This window comes from Mustela lutreola, chromosome 5, assembly GCF_030435805.1.
Source record: "Mustela lutreola isolate mMusLut2 chromosome 5, mMusLut2.pri, whole genome shotgun sequence".
Taxonomy (NCBI): domain Eukaryota; kingdom Metazoa; phylum Chordata; class Mammalia; order Carnivora; family Mustelidae; genus Mustela; species Mustela lutreola.
In genome coordinates, this window is record NC_081294.1 from 86,923,981 (window position 1) to 86,945,637 (window position 21,657).

General features: G+C 40.7%; 1 protein-coding gene across 2 annotated transcripts in view; it reads right to left on the reverse strand.

Annotated features, from left to right (window-relative positions):
• The window catches only part of MIER3 (MIER family member 3), a 32,335-nt gene extending 17,756 nt beyond the window's left edge, over positions 1–14,579 (reverse strand). The window contains exons 1-4 of one of the 2 annotated variants that reach the window (XM_059175030.1): positions 14,476–14,579; positions 13,002–13,026; positions 9,817–9,962; positions 939–1,073 (exon numbers count right to left, since the gene is read on the reverse strand). In XM_059175030.1, coding sequence (XP_059031013.1) covers positions 939–1,073; positions 9,817–9,962; positions 13,002–13,026; positions 14,476–14,484 — 315 coding nt within the window. In that variant the 5' untranslated portion in view covers positions 14,485–14,579. The remainder of the gene's footprint in view (positions 1–938; positions 1,074–9,816; positions 9,963–13,001; positions 13,027–14,475) is intronic. The other variant, XM_059175028.1, reaches the window with a different exon arrangement.
• Between the last annotated feature and the right edge of the window lie 7,078 nt (positions 14,580–21,657).

Below are 21,657 nucleotides of genomic sequence, written 5' to 3' on the forward strand. Positions count from 1 at the left end.
TTATCTAAGGATATAGTCATCTGTGTTCTGGTACATAGTAGGCACTCAATATTTCCTGGGTGACTACAGTCATTAAGATGTGGTACATTAATACCACATTTGACTGAAAAAGGGGGAACAACAAAACTCACAGGAAGAGGTTCCAAGATGTGGATTCCTCTCCCTGTCTGAGATCTGAAAGGCAAGGAAAGCTTTCCAGAGACCATAGAAAGTTAGCAGAGACCCTGGCTGTATGAACTTTCCTCAGCAGGGACTATGCCTTCCCTGCAACCAACAATGTTACAGATATATCACCAAGACCTTGGCTGCTGTGGCTGCTGCCACTCGCAGAGCCCAAGAAAACAGAACTTCTCTCCAACCATGCCACATCTAAGCCAGCTTGGTTTGAAGGCTTCTGGAGGGGATTTATTAATCAATAGATTCAAGAGTTCAGAAGATCAAAAACAGGGCAAAATCTAAGTTTAGATACAATACGTCAACATAGGAAAGATAAACTTTATGGGAGAACACTCAAACATACAAAGTATTAAGAAGCCATTAACACTTTTAAAGCAGTGTAATCAAAGCCCAACAATATTTAAATCAGTCACAATAATGATAAAGAGCAATGGGTCAATAAGAAATTTACATTTCAGAAATATAAAATGCTTTCAGTTAAAAGGAAACTAATAAAAACACCCAATGGTAATGGATCTGGAATTTTTCTTCTTTTTTAAAAATTTTATTTTTATCTTATTTTTTTTCAGTGTTCTAAAAATTCATTGTTTATGCACCACACCCAGTGCTCTATGCAATACATGCCCTCCTTAATACCCACCACCAGGCTCACCCACACCCCACCACCCCTAAGACCCTCAGTTTGTTTATCAGAATCCACAATCTCTCAGAGTTTGTCTCCCCCTCCAATTTCCCCCAACTCACTAAACGCCTGTACTCACTTTGTCTAGTGTCATGTCTGGTAGTTCATCAGCAAGTTCACTTGGGGAGCTATTTGCACTGGAATTTGCCACTGCTGGAATTGTAGGTTCATAGCCATAGAACGCCAGTAAATCTTCTAGAGGCATGTTTCCTTCCTATTCAAGCCAGGACACAAACATAAGCTCAGTAGATGTCACAATACAGAAGCACAGATAAACTGTGATGGGGCGCCTGGGTGGCTCAGTGGGTTGAGCCGCTGCCTTCGGCTCGGGTCATGATCTCAGGGTCCTGGGATCGAGTCCCGCATCGGGCTCTCTGCTCAGCAACGAGCCTGCTTCCCTCTCTCTCTCTCTGCCTGCCTCTCAGTGTACTTGTGATTTCTCTCTGTCAAATAAATAAATAAAATCTTTAAAAAAAAAAAAAAAAAAAAAAAAAAAAAAAAAAAAAAAAAAAAAGATAAACTGTGATGCCATTAATGTTCATAAATTTTCAAAAAAACAGCAGTATCATATCAAAGCCAAATTTTAGTTGTTCTTTTTGTACTATTGCTAGAAAACAGGCTCAAACACTTAAGAGTATTATTAATATATTAACAAAAACCCTAATGATATCTTCATTTTTATTTCCAGCAGCATTTTACTCTTTAAAAAATTCCCCAAATATTTGCTTTAGTGATCTTTTTTTTAAAACATTCACATTAGTATAAAGATTTACCTTGAAAGAAGTCACAATTAATCAATCAATAACTTCATGTAATATTCAGCTTGTTTCCTTGGACTTAACAACTGATCACTTGGTTTATTCTTCATGTTACTTAGATGATAGCTGAAGGGCAATCACTGCTAAGCAATCACTAATACTAATAATACTTATACATTACTATTCAAAATTATCCTTTTATATTACTAACACTTTATCTGTACTCTGTGTAACTATTTTAAGTTTCTCTCTTATAAACACCTAATGAAGTTAGTATCATTACCACCATCTTAGAGGTGACAAAACGGAGGTTTAGTTCTGGGTTCAAATCCCAGTGCCAGTTCACTTACTTGCAGCAACTATTCATAATTATTCAAATACATAAATACAAAAAAAATCTATAGATTAATCTGCTCAACATTTTAAGAAATGTTTATGCTCATCTATTAAGAAATTCATTAAGCTTGCCTATAGGTTTAGTTTTCCCTTTAAGGCAAAATGTCAAAGTCATGAAGCAAAAGCATGAAAATGCTAAAGCGGAGTATGTAAAACATGTCCTCAGCAGATCACAAAGTGAGTTGAAATGAGCCACTTGTGATTTCTAGAAACATACTGCCTGCCAGGCTTGGGGAGGTACCCAAGAATCTGACTTTCACCTTTACAGGTCTAGAACTTGTATTTTTCACTGTGCCTGATTCAAACAGATTCATGCTAAATTAACTTAGAATAAGGTTTATAACAGAATTTGACTTTGTAAATTTGCAGTAGGAGACCTATGCCTTTCCAGTGACCGTACCAATCCTGTCACTCATGAAATCCTTTCAGCTTGGGATTGAAATCAGTTAAAAAGCTGTTTTAGTAGCATGGAGTTAGCAGAAATGGAGTTGGAAGGTCATCCATGCCATGGGGAAACCTCATCAATTATTCTTCTCTCAAACCAAAGAACAGAACCCCTCAAATGTGCCCAGAACCAGATTCAGTCTCTCTGACCCTGCTCCTTGCAGATTCCATGCAGCCTATTCCCTTTGGCTCGTATCAGTTCTAAGAGGAGATTGCGTTGCATTGCACCTGTCTGTAATAGTTCTTCAAAACCTCATAGTTTCTATGTCAATTTTCATACATCATACACTAATAGTCCACCTTTCCATCAACACAGCATTTACTGGGTTCTAGGTACTATGCAGAGGTTGCTAGATGTAGATACAGAGATTTATAGAAAATCCCTGCTCTCAATGAGTTCAGTCTTGATGGAAGAAACCGGTAAGTTAACAATTACAATACAATGTGGTGACTGCAATAATCAATTCCAAAAATGGTAGATACATTGATAGATAAGAGAAGGGAAGAACTAAACTGCAGGAATAATGGCATACATGAGATTAGGGAGGTGCCACATAGGGGACAAAGACCAAGCTAAGCATCATTCGACAGATGAGAGCTATGTACTAGGGCCTTCTGGTGTGTCATAAGAAACACCGACTGAGCAGTTACTGGGTGCCAGTAAGCCGTTGTACCAAGTGCTGGTATGAAAAAGAGGTCTTGCCCTTCTACAATGCACAGTCTGGGGGACCAGGGTGGTAGGGGAAGAGGGTGGCGGGGGATAATGACAATACCCAAATACAAAACTGTCAATTATGATGAATCCAAAGGAAATAAAGAGGGTCCTGAAATACAGAATAATGTATACTTTCACAAGATCAAAGGGAAGGTAGAGAGTGCCCTTTACTCCCAGGGCAATGGGAAGTGAATGAAAACTAAAAAAAAAAAAAAGTGGGGGGGGGGGATGAAGGGGGAGTGCCATGACTTTATTTTTTCTTAAATGTTGGGGAGTTACATAAAGAAAAGGTTGAGGAGATGGAAAGAGAAGAGAAAAGCAGGGAGACCACCTAAGGGTTCCATGATGGATTAAGGTAGGATATAAACATGGAGAAAAGTAAATAGATGATATATATTCTAAGGTAGAATCAAATGAGCTCCTGGATGTGGGAGTGAAAACAATGCCTCTCCAGATTTCTATTTAAGCAACTCTATTTGAGTAAAAGTGGTAACTTTTATTGAGATAGAAAGGACTGAAGAAGGGGTGCCTGGGTGGGCCAGTAAGTTAAACGAGCCTTCAGCTCAGATCATGATACCAGAGTCCTGGGACTGAGTCCCACATTGGGCTTCCTGCTCAGAGGGGAGCCCTTCTCCTTCTCCCTCTGCCTGCTGCTCCCCCTGCTTGTGCTCTCTCTGTCTGTCAAATAATAAAACCTTTGGAAAAAAAAAAAAAAAACAAAGGACTGAAGGAAGGGTTTCTGAAGGAAACAAGAGTTCTGCAGAAGACAAAAGTTAAGTTGGAGAGGACTAAGAAACATCTAAGTAGAAGAGTTAAGTTGGCCAGCAGCCTAGTGTTCACAGGATCAGGATGGGCTAGAGATATAAATCTGGCATTTGTTAGCATCTAGATGATACCTAAAGCCAAAGGTGAGAGGACAGACAGAAAAGAGAAGGGAGTATCAGAAGAACTTCCAGATATATCACCCTAGAAGATGATGGGCTATGTCTGGAAAATTTTAAGTACAATATACATTTTGAAAATAATGAGAGCCCCAATTAAGGAAGGGAATTATCTGAGTGAAATTAAGAGAAAAGAATTTATTTCTTTACTTGATAAAATGAATCAAAGTGACAGAGGAGTCTAAATGGATTGCCGGTTTCTGACCCGCTAAGGCTAAATACCTATAGTACTGTTATGAGACAGAAACATCAGACAAACTTGAAGGTGGACAATGGGGTGGTAAATAATAATTCAAGGCAAAGGTGACGCAATGGGCTTGAATGAGGTCACCCAGAAAAGGCATATAGAGTGAGAAGACAAAAGCTAGAACTCTGGGAAACGCCATCAGTTAAAATGCGGGCAAAGAAAGAATGGCCCATAAATACAAAAGAGGGAGATACCAGAGAGGACTTAGAACTAAGAGAAAGCAGAATTACATAAGCTAAGGAAGAAGCAAGTGTGGATACCAGAGACAGTCACTTAGGCCAAATATCAAAGAAAAATCAAGTGAAAATAAAGAGAGACAGGAATTCTCTGTACCTGTCAAGCAGAAATTATTGGTGACCCTACAGCCTGCTGGGAGAAACAAAGCTGAATTGATGGAGGGGAGAAGGTACTCTGAATGAACTGAATGGAGGGAGAAAGTATACACACTATAAAACAAGAATCACTAAAGGCAACACAGGGTTAAAAAAAATTTCTCCCCAATTTAGGAAACATATGAGTAGGATTTTCTATACCGAAATAAAAGAATAAGTGGGAAGAACAGGCTCAGGGCGGGAGGGATGGAATTACGAATTAGCCTAAGATGTGGCATATACTCTTGGGACAGAGGGGGAGAAGAAAGAATGAGTTTAAAAGTTAAATTTGTATGTGTGGGGTACACAGGAGATTCCAGGTAGTGACTCATGAGAACCCTACTTTCTCTATAAAGACAAAAGTATGATCATGTATTGAGGAAGACGGTGACTATCTTAGTGGAACTTCACCAACACATTCAAGGAATGACACTAGTTACCTAAAGGGAGCGGATGCTAAAATATAGAAATTACTTGTACTAAAACTTGTGTAGCAAAACTAGGAAAGGTAAATCCAATCTCTGTAACACTTCACAAATGAGGTTTCTTTTCTATTAGACCTATTAATTAAGGACTTAACCCTCTGAAGTACAAAAGTTTTTTTTAAAAAATGGAATGAGTAAATCTCCATCTCTGAGATCTGTGTGACTAGATCTAACAGCTTAGAAGTTTGATCCAGCACCTTATCCCAGGTAGAAGATTTTTCTCCTTTTTCTCAGGCATTTCATTGACCCTAAACTTTAAAGGGTGTATTTGAGTCTAGTCATCCTTATAAATGAAGTATTTTCTAACTCAAAGGTTTTGTATCAGGAAGAATATAAAATCTAGAGGCAGAGGACTAACTGCTAACCGTTACTGTAGGCAAATCACCTAACTCCTCTCACCTACATTTCTTCAACTGTACAAAAAAGTATCATAATTTCCTTGATCCTACGATGCATAACCTCACATACCAGAAATCAGGATGCATCCCACTACCAATGTCCACATCTCCCATAGCACTGTTCCTCCCTGCCCCATCTATATTATTTCTACATCTGTGGTAGATTTCACAATCAACAGGGACTCTTAACCAAGGAAATAATGCTAATACTTACCTGATACACCTGATGGTGTTCCTGGATTGATCAAAAGAAATTGTCTAAGTGAAGTGTAGAACAATTTTCATATAACACCAGTCTAATATCTTAAAATGTGCATTGCAAAAACAGTATACCTGTAGTCTTAAAAACTTAATAAAAAAAAAAACCCACAAAACAGAAAGGATCTATACCAAAGTGTAAGTGGAAGAAAAGGTGATTTTTACTTTCTCGTTTCACAATGAATATCAAGTGAGAAATCTACAAATTATTGTAAAGAAATTCTCTAAAAGTTATAGCTGGAGACTATTAAATTAAAACTTCATAAAACAGTAACATGAATAAACTATAGTAAGACACAATGTAAACCTTATTTTATATGTTTCATAACATATATCTAGTCACAAAATGTATTCTCTATACCAAAGTTCTACTATACAAAAACTGTTTTTATCTCTTAGTACCAAAAATCTGTAAGCATTAAAATACAGCCATATTTATAGTCTATAAACTATCAAGTTTACAACGAATATAAAAACTACTTGTAATTTCTAAAAACAAACATTAACATCAAGCCCCTAAGACTGTGAACAGGTAAGAACACCTAAATCAGGGGCGCCTGGGTGGCTCAGTGGGTTAAGCCGCTGCCTTCGGCTCAGGTCATGATCTCAGAGTCCTGGGATCGAGTCCCGCATCGGGCTCTCTGCTCAGCAGAGAGCCTGCTTCCCTCTCTCTCTCTCTGCCTGCCTCTCCATCTACTTGTGATTTCTCTCTGTCAAATAAACAAATAAAATCTTAAAAAAAAAAAAAAAAAAAAAAAAGAACACCTAAATCAGTATTCCAATAAAAAAAGATTAACAAGAGTACTTTAAATGATATAGAAATAATTTTAAATTTCTTCTATAAATGATCTTTACTCTTTGTATTTGTGACTATCTGCTGTTTATTCAATTTCTCATTTCATTAAACATCAACAAAGAATAGAGACCACATCTACATAGTTATGCTTTACCACAGATAAGAGTTATAGTTCAGAGGAAGTGGGCAATCACTCTTAGAAATAGGTCCTCTTGTCCATTGTTCCATGAGAGAATGATTAGGCTTCTAAGTGGAGACAAAGTTCTTAGGTCTTCACTTGAATCTGTTTAAAGATCACCTGTAGTGGGGCACCTAGGTGGCTCAGTGGGTTAAGCTTCAGCCTTTGGCTCAGGTCATGATCCCAGGGTACTGGGATGGAGCCCCACATTGGGCCCTCTGCCCAGCGGGGAGCCTGCTTCCCCCTCTCTCTGCCTGCCTCTCTGCCTACTTGTGATCTCTCTCTCTCTGTGTCAAATAAATAAATAAATAAATAAAATCTTAAAAAAAAAAAAAAAAGATCACCTATAGTTTTCTGAAATTTCCAAAAATGTCATAAAATGCCAAGAAGCAAAACTGTCCAAGTACAGAAAAGTTGAAATAAAGACCTAATTTTTCTGAATTATCAAATTCAGTGATAGATACCACTACAAAGCAAAAAATTAATTACCAGTGTTTATTTCTTTAATAGTTTTATTTATTTGACAGAGAAATAATGTTTTGTTTTGTTTTTTTAAAATTTTATTTATTTGACAGAGAGAGCGAGAGATCACAAGCAGGCAGAGAGGCAGGCGGGGCGGAGGGAAGCAGGCTCCCTGCTGAGCAGAGAGCCCAATGCAGGGCTCCATCCCAGGACCCTGGGACCATGACCTGAGCCGAAGGCAGAGGCTTTAACCCACTGAGCCATCCAGGCGCCCCGACAGAGAGATAATGTTAGCTGGATTATAATTCTCAGTTATTCTAGGCTACCCATCATAAGAGCTGGGAAGGAAGTGCCTGAATAAAGCCAAGGCAGAGCTCAAGACTCTTGGACATCTTTTCTTATCAAAAGACACCATTTAATCATCACCCCTGAAAGGAGCAGCAATACCCTAAGCTTTTCTTAATTATTTCCCAACCATTTTATCCTATATTCTCAAATCTGTTTAGCTGTGAATTGGTTTGTTTTTTTTTAAATGATTAAATCTAACAACAATTTTCTTGGGTTAATTTGTCAAGTGAATGAACACGTTTAGAAATTTTCAGGTCTACCAGAGCAAGCCTGGGATCTAGATCCTCAAGACTGCCTCTATTTCCCTGTATATGAACATGAAGGAAGTTATGCAATAAGAATTCATCTCTGCCTTACAAAGACAGCAGAAGAGATTATATAGATATGTGTCTTGTCCCTCTACCCCTGGGGCTAATAATACATTATATGTTTACTAAAAAATAAAAAAAGTTTTTTAAAATTAAAAACAAAAATTGGTGATATTAAACCACCTCTTTTGATATTGATAGAATAAATAAGATATAAAAAAAAAAAAACAGGAAAAAAAAGAAAAGAATGTATCTTGTCTTCGTGAAGAAAAAGAGGTATAAAAACTCAAAGGATTCGGCGCCTGGGTGGCTCAGTGGGTTAAGCCTCTGCCTGCGGCCCAGGTCATGATCTCAGGGTCCTGGGATCTGGTCCCGAATCCCGAATCGGGCTCTCTGCTTGACAGGGAGCCTCCTTCCCCCACTTTCTATGCCTGCCTCTCTGCCTACTTGTGATCTCTCAAATAAATAAATAAAATCTTTAAAAATAATAATAATAAAAAACACAAAAGATTATTACTATTTAATATTATTCCTGAAAGCTTTTGTTATTCTGAGCTGATCAGAAATGTGCAAATAAGATTAATTTATAGATAATTACAATCCAACATTTTTTCAAATCACCCCTACAGAGACCTCTCTCTATAGTCCTGGTATAAATATGTGTTTAAAATCCAGTTCGGGGCACCTGGGGGGCTCAGTGGGTTAAAGCCTCTGCCTTCGGCTCAGGTCATGATCCCGGGGTCCTGGATTGGAGCCCCACATCGGGCTCTCTGATCCTGGGGAGCCTGCTTCCTCCTCTCTCTCTCTCTCTGCCTGCCTCTCTGCCTACTTCTGATCCCTGTCAAATTAATAAATAAAATCTTTTAAAAAAATAAAATAAATAAAATCCAGTTCATTTCCATCTCTATTGATTTTAGGTTTAAGAAGTTACAAACTACATTTATTATTGCCAACTTTTTAAAAGATGACTGAGGGGTGGAAAATGGGACATTATTATTTTACAATTAAAAACAGAGTAGGGGCACCTGAGTGGCTCAGGCGCCCCTACTCTATTTTTTAATCAGTCATTAAGCATCAGCCTTAGCTCAGGTCATGATCCCACAGGGTCCTGTGACCAAGCCCCCACATCAGGCACCCCTCTCAATGGGAAGCCTGCCTCTCCCTCCCATTCCTCCTGTTTGTGTTCCCTCTCTGGCTGTCTCTCTTTCTCTCTCAAAAAATCGTAAAAAAAAAAAAAAAAATAGAGTAAAACTTTTTCTCTTTCAACATTCTTTCAGTATTCTACCAGATTACAAACTATTTAAAGGAAGAGACTTCTGGGGCGCATGGGTGGCTCAGTGGGTTAAGCCACTGCCTTCAGCTCAGGCCATGATCTCAGGGTCCTGGGATTGAGTCCTGCATCTGGCTCTCTACTCAGCAGGGAGCCTGCTTCCCTTTCTCTTTCTCTCTGCCTGTCTCTCTGCCTACTTGTGATCTCTATCAAATAAATAAATAAAATCTTTAAAAAAAAAAAAAAGGAAGAGACTTCTCCCTGTATCTACTGCGGTGTTTAATTAAACTCAAGTGTTACCCTCAGTAGAATAATGTGGTTTAATGCACTGGGCTGGACTACAATTCAGCAACAAGTCTAGGACCCACAGTTCTCTATATCTCATTATGTAAGATTCTCATCTGTAAGATGACCACACATACCTACTTCACTGTGCTTCAAATACTTAAAAGTCCATAAAAGGTCAAAAACAAAGACGCGGAACCTATTTTTATTTCAGGTAGATGGTAAAATAATACATAATACAATATCAAAATCTTTACTCTAAGTTTGTTATTAAAATATGAAAGTAAAATCCTTTACCTTTTCCAAGTCTTCAATTTCAGAACTGAAGTTTTTACCCTCATCCATCATTTCCTCTTCTTCGAGAGTTCTTTCATCATCATAGTCATGGACCAACATCTCAGCAGTAGGGTCAAAATCATGATCCTCGGAAGACAAAGACCCAACTGGAATGAAACAAACTGAATCACTTTACATATTCACAACACTACTTACAAGAAAAAATAATTTGTGTTCTTCTGCCAGTTCCTTTTAATGTTTATATGTGAGCTTTATTAAATCCATTTACTATATACTTAACAGGTTATAAAGACCATATAGTTCTGAAAAGATATCTAAATCAGCAAAAGAACAAGGCAGAGTAATTTAAAAACACGTTAATAAAAGTCCAGTCCATGAGAACAGAACCTATATTGGCAGCAAAATGATTTAAACAGAGGAGTCCTAAAAAAAATGTTCTAAAAGTCAAACTTGTCAGTTTAATGCATTTGTCTAAAAGCAACAGAAAAATGACAGACTATTTGTTAATGGAAGATTTCATATGAAACTGTTATACACTAAAGCTCAATACTTCAAGCAAAGAGAATATATATGTTACCCTACTTACAACCCTCAAAGGTACAAAACACAATAGAAATCGGGTTTATAGGAAAAAATTCAAGTTTTTGAAAAGCAACTATATAGCTAATCGGTCTCTAAAAGTAGTATGTCACTTTTCATGTCCAGAACTGTATTTCAAACTCTCCACACAGGCATTAAATTATAAGAACATGCTTTTCTTTGGACGACTAATAAGGTAATTAGTTTTTAAGATAATGCAAAGGAAATATAGAAAAATCGTATCTATAGGTTTTTGAAAGATGCAATTTGTTCTGGCCAATTCATACTGGTTTATGAAATTGCAATGCTTTTCTAAGGCAAATGTGAAGTCTACAGGATACTCTGAAAATGAAGTTGAGAAATGAGTAAAATTCACAATCCCAAGAGAATGAAACTGAATCTATGAAAAACAGTTTTCTCTAGTAGCTAATTCAATTAGACCAGTTAAAATAGGAGCAGGGAAGCAAAGAAGTACCAGAATCTTGGGGTAGAGGAAGGGGAAAGTGGAAGGAAATACATCTAACATAAAAAGTTTGGTCTGTTTTTAATAAAGCTATTTAATATTTTGAATTTCAAACATTTAAGGACAATATGAGATCACCCCAAAGTACTGACCTACTGCAAAGATTTTTCACTGTGAGAAAAAATACAGATGTAATTCCATGATTTTGTTTCTAAGTTTGGAGAACTCTAATTAGTCCTAAAAATAACACAACTTCTGTGGAACTCAATTATTTAGGAAGCTTACATTATGGTGGTTTTTTTTTTTAATGTTGAAAGATATTATCAGTTCATTTTCAAACCTGTTGAAATGCAGACGGTTTAACTTAATTTTAAGGAGAAAAATGAATAGTTACTGAAGAGCTCAAAAGCAGATCATCCACCATTATCAATTTCCTATTTTGAGGAATTTCTGGAAACCCCTGTGGTACCCAAAGTTTCAGGGATGAAACAGATGGTAACTCTTCTACCTCTTTAAGGCAGAACCCTGTCCTCTTCTGTAATCCCCATATCACTGGTCACTGTGCTCTTCCCTCTTAAAGTGGAAGGTATTCAGTTAAGGGCTAGAAATCAAAGGGCCTAAGGATCTACTCCTGCCTTTGTCCCTGGCCTGCTGAGACCTGAGGCAAGTCATTCAAACTTTCTGGGCCCAAGTCCAGTTTTTCATTTGTGAAATGCATAGTGTTGGCTTAGATGACCTCACGAGCCTCTTCTAAGTTCTAAAATTTTCTTGAAAATTGGCTAAGTGATTAAAAACAGGTTATAAAAATTTGTTTAAACACGAAAGCCACAATGTCTTCTTGCTCTTTATTTGGATTGCAACTTCTTAAAAGCAGACAGTGATGCAAAATGGAAAAATTCCATTATCATCCAGATGTTTGGCATCATGTATATAAATACTCTGTTCCTGAAATCAGTTATGACAAAGAAATGTTTGTCTAAAAATTAGAAAAATTTTTTAAAACAATCTTTTAAATGTAAAGATGTAGACAGCTATTTAAAAAATAACCACAAATTTCTTCTACTCTGTGACTAATTATTTTCTAATACCTTGAAGGATAATCAAGTGAGACCTTAAAAGTCAACTAAATACACAAAGTAATACGCAAGGAAATGGGCTGTTCACTAAGGCAATATGCTGCAAGGGAAGATTTGGGAGCTTTTATAGGCTCTATTAACTAGGTGACTCTCAGTAGAGTTATTTAAAAGTCTTCTCAAGTGTAAAGTAAGGGACTTGGAGTAGTTCAGAGATACTTTTCCTGGAGACTATTAGAGGGAAAAGAGACAGCCAAAAAAGGGCTGGAAAGGGGGTGAGAAACTGAAACAAAACTGTCCTCTCCATTATGGTATTCAAGGGAGCCAGAAATCCTAAACTGTATGCAATAATGCTACATAGACAGTTCAGGAGACAGTCCCTTGCTTTCATCAGAACCTGAAATGTTTCCCATTTCTAAAAGGTTAAACACTACTAGATCATCTAAGGTTGTCTCACCTCAAAAATTCTGTATCACCACTTTCACGTGACAAACTTGTAATTCTATGTTTCTTTTAAGGTGGGTAGCTTTACCTAACACTCAAGTTCCAATTTCAATAAATCTATAGTCATTTCTCAATTATGAAAAAATTTAGGAGACAAAATAAGGCGAGATGGGGAGTCATGGCTAGTTACTAAGCGATGTAAGCAATCCCAAAGTTTCAACAAATTAAAGAGCTGATTTCTTGAAAAAAAAATAAATAAATAAAATAAAACCTAAACTAATCTGGAAAAGTTAGTGGAAAGTTAATTCGGGATTAACTGTTTCAGGCTTGGAGAAAAAAACCAGTATGCGATAACTAAAGATATATTACTAAAAAGAACACTTGTCTGTTAGCAGCTTTGTAACAAGCTATTTTTTTAAACATGCAAGAAAAAAAAGAAAAGTGTAACTTCTCTGTCCTCAAACAACTTAATTACCAAAATGTACGCTGAAACTCTAAAAAACAAATGAAAAAACTCGCAGGACAATTTTTTGTGCAAAAACCTTTAGTAATATATCTCTGAGCCACTCCCCCCCACCCCCCATTACCCTTTGGGACCCATCAAGAGGTAAGAAAATAGGACAAACCTGGGCTCGAACTTCCAAAAGAAGCCTAGGAGAGAGAAGAAAACGTGCGGTTAGATCGCGCAGCCGAGGGGGAAGAGGCAGCGCCGGCAACAGGGCGCAGAGGAGGCGGAGCCCAGAGCTCCTCCGCAGCTGCCAAAAGTACAAGACGTAGCTTCGCTCCAATCGCTCCTAGCCCCTTTCGGGCCCCTCTTGGCTGCCTCGCCTTCCTCCCCGAGTCCCCAGTGTGCAAACTCGCAGACCCGGGACGAAGCCCAGAGTCTAAGAGGCAACTCCAAGCCGCTCCTTGCAGCTCAGCAAGTTACAAAGAGGAGAAGCAAAACCCAGAGCAGTCGACTCACGGCATCGGTCCCCACTCCCCGGCATCGCGGAGTCCCCCATCCCACTCGGCTCTCCACGGACCCAAACACCACCTTCCAAAGCAAGACCCTTTCCTGGAAGGGAATCGTCCTCCGATCACCTAGTCTACCCCTGAGGCCCGAGAGCCCCAATTCCGAGGCTGTCCTCGGACCTGTGCGTAGGCCAGCTCGAAACTGGACACCCGCCCCCAAACCAAAGCGCAAACCCCCCATTCTCTCTCCCGAAACTGGAGACGCGGCCCCTCAGTCCCAGAGATGCTAGTTCCTTCTAAGGTGTTCAGTCTCTCCCTTAGGCCCGCCAGCGAGCCCCTCACCCCAGCGAGCTCCAGCCGAAGGGGCTCCTGCTGCGCCACCCCCTCCCCCCAGATCACCAGTCCCGGGGGACACGGCCGGGGCAGCTTTGCTAGCCCTGCCTCCCTCCTGCAGGCCAGAAGAAAGTGGGGTTACCGAGAGCCCCTAGATATAACGTCGAGAGTCTTGGATTGCCCCCTGTACACCCAGGGGTTCCCGCACCTCCAGGGCTGCGGGGCGAGGAGTCCCGCTCGCCTACCGCGAAGCCCGGCGACCGTACATCCCGCTTGCCTCGGTGCCCAGAGCAAAGTGGAGCGAGAAGCTCCTTGGCGCCGCAGCCCGGACCCAGTGGGCCGGGGGCACAGAGCACTCCTCCCGCAGGACAGTGGCGCAGCCCGCTCCCCGCCTTGCAATCCGGCCGCGGAGTGGGGGGGGGAGCTCGGCCGGTTTCCACCCACCCCGGCCCTAGAAAGCGGCGCGGAGGCTCCGGCGGCCCGCGTCAGCTACCCCGGAGCAAGGCACGGCGCCGTCCCCAGGCCGGGGCTCGCTGCCGCCGGTCGCCACCTCCGGTCCGGCCCCGTCGCGCAGCCGGCTCGGGGCCGGAGCCGCCGCGGCCTAGTCCCGGAGGCAGACCGCTCCCGCGCCCGCTCCCGCCCCCCGGCCGGCCCCGCCACGGCCCGTTGCCGCCCCGCAGCCCCCGTCCCGCCGCGCCGCCCCTCGTGGAGCCGCGGGAAGGGGCCCGGGTCTCCCAGACCGGCTCCGGAGGCGCCGGGCGCCGCTGGGCGCCCGCTGTAGCCCGGCCGCTCCTGCCCGGTTTCTCTGCTCACCTCCGCCATATTGGTACCTTTAGGGCGAACGAGCAGCGCCGAGCCCAGTCCCCGGATGGGGCGCCTGAGCCAATCGCAGCCGCCGCCGCCGCCGCCGCCGCCGCGGTCCGCCCGGCACCCGCCCGGCGGCAGAGGCGGCTCGGCCCCTTATAGGGCAGGGCGGCCCGCGACGCCCCCGGCCCGCTCGCACGCCCACCCTGCGGGGAGCCCCACGCCGCACCCCGCGCCCCCTGCGGACCGGCCGATGCGCACCGGCGCTGACCCGCCCTTCGCCTTTCGGCTAGGAGTAAAGTTCCTGCCGAATTGGAGGCAAGTGGGGGACGAATGGAAACTCGGGCATGGGACGGACCCACGTCCAGGCAATCGAGGCCGAAGAGCCGGCCGGGGCAGCGGAGAATCGCTGGACGGACACTCTAGTCCGGTAGGACGTGGAGGAGGCGGGCAGGAGACGTGGAGGGACAACTCGACGGACGTCTCCAAGTGAAAAAGAAAGAAGGTGATCGATGCATTAGACTGACGGACAAGAGAAATCCCTGGAAAATGGGAGAAGTGACTGATGGACGGCAGGGTCAGTCCAGAATGAGAGGACAGCGTCCACGCATTTTGCGGTTTCCCGGAAGAGACCTGAGGAATGGAAGGTGCAGACCGGCATATCTTGGCTCTTGGAGTGGCTGGTGGAAGTGGTCATTTGCCATACAGGCTTTCAGAGATAGTGACATACAGAAGAACGGACAAAAAGATCATCAAGGCAAAGAATTTGAAGAGACTTGCACAATTCAGAGGAGTTGCTCATAAAATAAACCGTGCATGTACCCCCCAAATTAGAACAATCCTAAGAGTTGTTAATTACGAAATAGTCCAGGGGATGACCCAGGGGAAGACACTTGATAGACCTGTGGAAGAGCAAAATAGTATATCAGAGGCCCTGAACCGAGTCTCAGAAACTCTCCTTCCACCCAAAAGGCCAAACTTTTGCTTATGGTCAAAAAGAAAAGTAGTCCTATAGGCAAGTGGACGGGTGGAGAAGGGAGGGCAAGGCTTAACAGATATACCTACTCTTAACATGTGCCTTCTGGCCATTCGCTCTTCATTGGGAGAAGTAAGACTAACTCCCGACAGATCCATATCCACACTGAACTACTTTAAGCAAGTATGCAGAAATATTTACTAACAAGTCACAGGTAGCCCACAGAAGTAAATCCTGCAAGTTCAAGTCATTATGCCAAGTCCTTGTGGTACAGGATTGTCTTGAGGCAGGAAGCCAGAAATAACAACATATATGGAAAATAAAGTTTTAAAAAATGTGGAAGAGAGGCGCCTGGATGGCTCAGAGAGTTAAGCCTCTGCCTTTGGCCCAGGTCCTGATCTCAGGGTCCTGGGATTGAGCCCCACATCGGGCTCTCTGCTCAGCAGGGAGCCTGCTTGTGGTATCTCTCTCTCTCTGTCAAATAAATAAAATCTTCTTTAAAAAACGTGGAAGAGAAAAGTCTCTTGTAAGCTCCATGGATAAGGCAGATGCAAATACTCAGAGTAGTATGGCAGGACCCTACAGAGACTTGCTGAGGACAGTGATCTCAGACATTAGAGTTCTTCCAATTGTTGCTAAACAATTGTTGCTAAATTGTGGCATGTTATATGACAGAGTTGAGGTTTTTGCTCACAAGTTGAGAACCTCCCATACTTTTAGTCCACACATGACAGGTCTGCTTTTATGCTGGGGTCACCTTTGATTCTCCCCTCCAAGAGCACATATGAAGGCTGACGCTGAAGACTGGATTATGAATAGTAGGGGAAAGAATTACTTTCAACATTTCTGCCAAGGCATCTTAAAAATTAAAGTTACTCCACTGGTAAACTTTATTTATTTATGGAAATTTTAGCGAAAAATCACCTCAACCATTTCAAAACATCGTAAAGACATGGAAAATTACACTTTCCCTGCTGTGAAACATATCTTTCGACCTTTTGTCCAGCCAAAGCTGAACTTTGAAACTAGAGGCTTGGCACATGTTATATGTACTGTCCTCAATGAGGCGTTTAGAGTTTTCAAAGTTTAAAAAAAAAAAAGGCTTGAAATTAAGTGCAAGTGATTAACTTTAGAAATGCAGTGAGCATGTCCAGTGAACAGAGCCATTAAACAGTTCCCTGATCTGCTTGACCACAGCATGAGCCACCACAGACCAAGTCAGGGATCTGAATCATGAAGAAAGTGTCTCCAACAGCCTGCCTTGTACTTAATACTAGGAAAAATATTTTCTTCATAGCAAAACTTGGCTAATCCAAACTATAAATGTAGTCTTAGATTCCATTTTGCCATGTCCAGGAAGTATAGAGACTCATGTATTTGCATTAGTAGAGTTTCTGCAGATTCTTTTTTTTTTTTTTTTTAAATAAACTGTGAAGATTCCATGTAGGTATTTGTAATTTTGACTGCTTATATTCTCATAGTTTATGTAATCTGTGTCGAGGGTACTAAATAAGGATTCATAGAAAAATAGTGAAGCTAAATAAATTTTCAGTTTAAGGAAGCAGAGCTATTTTCTCACCTTCTAATTAGTAGAGGAAAAGTTTACTGCCTAGTCTTACATGACACATTCCTTTTATGATAGAGTGTCTAAAGTCTACCTATGTACATGGATCTCTTATTCTTTTTGATGACAAGACTTTCAGGAGTTAGTACAGACAAAAAGTCTCCTCATTCCAGGAAGTGGAATAAAAAATTGCTTTTTACCGTTTTTTTGTTATTCTGTCACTACACAACATATGGCATTATGTAGAGAACAAGTCCTACGCAGGACACTGTGCACTCTAGAATCACCATAAGATTCCTAGTCTCTCAAAAGCTTATAACGTAACTAACTGTATTCTTGTATGTGGTGGACGGGAACAAGAGGAAGGAAAACTCAAAACTGAAACCATGGTAAGCCTTCAAGGAGAACCAAAATGTAATGGATTCTCCAACCATCTTTAGAAATGAAATAAATGAGCCTGGGTGGCTCAGTGGGTTGAGCATCCAACCTTGGTTTCAACTTGGGTGATGATCTCAGGGTCGTGAGATTGCAGCTCCCCTTCCCCCCAACCCCACCTGTTGTGGGGCTCCTTGCTTGCTCAGCGAGGAGTCTGCTTGAGATTCTCCTCTCCCTCTGCTCCTCCCCCAATGTGTGCACACAAACTCTCATAAAAGAAAAAAAATTGAAAAGAAATGAAATAATCAAGAAAAGTTTATAAATGTGTACTTTGAGACATTTTACAAAAAATAGGTGAAATAGGGCACCTGGGTGGCTCAGTTATTAAGCGTCTGCCTTCGGCTCAGGTCATGATCACAGAGTCCTAGGATCGAGCCCTGCATCAGGCTCCCTGCTCGGTAGGAAGCCTGCTTTTCCCTCTCCCACTCTTCCTGCTTGTGTTCCCTCTCTCATGGTGTCTCTCTCTGTCTAATAAATAAAATTTTTTAAAAATAGGTAAAATAAAATAAGAAAATGTAAATATGAAAAATGAGGACCAGGAGGTTAACACCAGAGAAAAAGTTACAAGACTATTCAGGTAATGAGATGTAATACAATACAAGAGTTAAATCGTAAATATGGCTTGCAGCTTTCTGAAGAAAAAGCAAATAAATAAATAAATAAATTCAATTAGTTGTTTGATTCTCATCTTATTTGAAAAGAGATATACAAATTCTTCAAGGGCAACAAAGCTTTTCAGCACACTTTAAAAGAAATATCTTGCCTGAGCTACATAGTAACTTAGAGGGACATACCCTCTACCAGATCCTCAAAAGCATTAGTACGTTTTACAACACTGTTTCTTTTAGTGACCATCTACGAAAGACGAGAGTTCTATATGGCCATAGGACCTACTGAAAGCAGTTTTATTAGGGCCATGGTAATACAATGCAAATATTTAGCTTTCTACAGATTCCATCTAACCCAAGGGAAAATAATAGGCTATCGAATGTTAATGTCTATGGTAGTTAGGCAGGCATAATGAATGGGTGAAATAGGCTAATATGAAGGCAAAAATGGGGGCAATAGCAAACCAATAGATAATAATCCTGCCTAAATGGGGCAGCCATAAACTTAATCTCAGACCAGCTCTTGCATTGTAAGGATGTGGGCCCATTGCTTCCAGACATTTCAATTTTCCAAAAACAACTAGAAAGTTGGATCTTTATGAAGTCTTTTTAAAAACTTGTCAATTGTCTTTTTGAAAACTTTTTTTTAAAACCCACTGGGTGGCTCAGTGGGTTAAAGCCTCTGCCTTTGGCTCAGGTCATGATCCCGGGGTCCTGGGATTGAGCCCTACATTGGGCTCTCTGCTCAGCGGGGAGCCTGCTTCCCCCCTCTCTCTTTGCCTGCCTCTCTCCCTACTTGTGAACTGTCAAATAAATAAATAAAATCTTTTTTTAAAAAATAAAAACTTGTCAATTAATTAAATTTTTAAACACAATCTAGGTCAAGTAAGTCACATGAAGTAAATCATGCTGTGAGTTTCCAGTTTGCAGACCCTAACCTAGAGTATCCAATTAATATTACCTCTCAAAATGATTTCATATAAGACTGCAATGCTAACAATTCAGCTCTGTTGGATCAGACTACTTGCATTTTTTCTAAATATATCCACTTCTGTGAGATAGTAAAAAAAAAAAATATTTTTTGTTAGAATGAATGACTAGTCTCTGAGCAGCCTAATTCATTATAATACTTTTTTAATGAAGATTTTATTTATTTATTTGAAAGAGAGAGACACAGTGAGAGAGGGAACACAGGCAGGGGGAGTAAGAGAGGCAGAAGCAGGCTCCCCACTGAGTAGGGAACCCAATTCAGGGCTCAATCCCAGGATCCCAGGATCATGACCTGAGCTGAAGGCAGATGACTAATGACTGAGCCAGTCAGGGGCCCCTATAATACGTTTTGACTAAGCCAAAATTGTTAACGAAAGGGAAATTCTCTTCAGGAAAAAAAAAAAGAAAAGAAAAGAAAAAGAAAAGAGTACTCACAGAGATGAAAAGAGAGTGAATCCTTAGTTCATTACAAAGAAGAAGAGAACCTGGTCCACAGACATGAGAATCTATCTGACCCATGATTCAAGGCTGTCCTTAAAATATGATCAATGCATCAGGCTAACACACCTTTGTAAGATGATCCCAATTAGATCCTCAACTCAGTAACTTTAAATTTAAGGGATATTCTCAAAAGCATTGTAAATATTTATAAACCTTTGCACATATCCAACTTGCCATCTAATTTTTCCATTATAAGTTTAAAGAGTTGCAAAGGATATACTTCCCAATGTATTGTAATGGTGGTCATTTAAAAATAAAGTCTTTATTTAACACTTTAAAATGTATGCAGTGGTGGATGGCACCTGGGAGGTGTAGTCAATTGAGCATCTGACTCCTGATTTCAGCTCAGGTTGTGATCTCAGGGTCATGGGATCAAGCCTGGAGTGGAGTCTGCTTGGGATTTTCTCTCCTTCTCCCTCTGCCACCCACCCCCATAAATAAATAAATCTTTTTTTTAAAATAAAGCAAAATGTATGCAATGGAATCTAAATACCATAGCAATTTGATATGTCCATCATTCTCTTCTATAAATAGAGAATATAGGGGCACCTGGGTGGTTCAGTGGGTTAAAGCCTCTGCCTTCAGCTCAGGTCATGATCCCATCGTTCTGGGATCAAGCCCCGCGTTGGGCTCTCTGCTTGGAGGTGAGCCTGCTTCCTCCTCTCTCTCTCTCTCTGCCTGCCTCTCTACTTGTGATCTGTCTTTCAAATAAATAAATAAATAAAAACTTAAAAAAATAGAGAATATATTTCTTCTTTAACAGTTGGAAAATTTTTAATTCCTTTTTCTCTCTGATCTCATATTCCCATCCTATTTCATCCGAAGAATTTTATCCCAGTGTAATATGCTTAAGCCTAAAAGTCTTTTGGTGATGCCCCGCTATCTTTTTCTGCAACAAAAATATCTCTGTAAATTGACCCTCAAAGTTAATAATTTCCCTCTAGATTAAGTTATCAGTCCAATTATTCTTAGTCCTATTATTAATTCACAATTGGTCAAAAGAATATACATATATCACAAATTTTGATTAAAGCTTATTGATCAGAAATAAAAATTGCACTGAAATCAATCTCTTATTAAGATGAATGGGATCTTTAAAAAATTAGATCATGTACTGTGGACAAATTTTACAGGATACTAGAATGAGAACAAGTTTAACATTGGTTCCATTCTTATTCTTTATGTGAATAGAAGTAAACTCTGAGAGGGATGTCTGGGTGGCTCAGTTGGTTAAGCGGCTGCCTTCGGCTCAGGTCATGATCCCAGCATCCTGGGGTCGAGTCTCACATCGGGCTCCTTGCTCAGCGGGGAGCCTGCTTCTCCCTCTGCCTCTGCCTGCCATTCTGTCTGCCTGTGCTTGCTCTCCCCCCCCCCCCCGATAAATAAATAAAATCTTAAAAAAAAGAAGTAAACTCTGAGAAATTATATTCATACAATAAGAGTTTTGTTGTTAAACCATCACTGAACTCTTTGAACCCTTAGTAATATATCATATGTGATCTCCATCAAACATTATTGCTAATCTTACACTGTTATTCTGATTGTCTTCAATTTTGTTGAAAGCAAAGACTTAACAGCTACCTGATTGCAAAAGGATTTGTTACCCAGTCCTTATGGTCCTTCACTATAATTCACTTCAATCTTGATGAATACCAAAACAGACTTTGCCAAGACTTATCAACTGATAAGTACTGGTTACTTTTTTTTTTTTTTCTCTTAGAGGCACATGTTTAAGCCAACATACTCAGAAAAGGGAGGGAAAATGGAAATATTCTTAATTTTCATACTTTCTTGTCAGTACCGTATTTTTAAGTTTTTTGTTTGTTTGTTTGTTTGTTTTTGTCAGAGAGAAAGAGAGAGAGAGCACAAGCAGACAGAGTGGCAGCAGAGGCAGAGGGAGAAGCAGGCTCCCTGCCAAGCAAGGAGCCCAATGGGGGGCTGGATCCCAGGACTCCAGGATCATGACCTGAGCCGAAGGCAGCCGCTTAACCAACTGAGCCACCCAGGCGTCCCAGTAGAGTATTTTTTTTTTTTTTTTAAGATTTTTATTTATTCGACAGAGAGAAATCACAAGTAGGCAGAGAGGCAGAGAGAGAGAGAGAGAGAGGAGGAAGCAG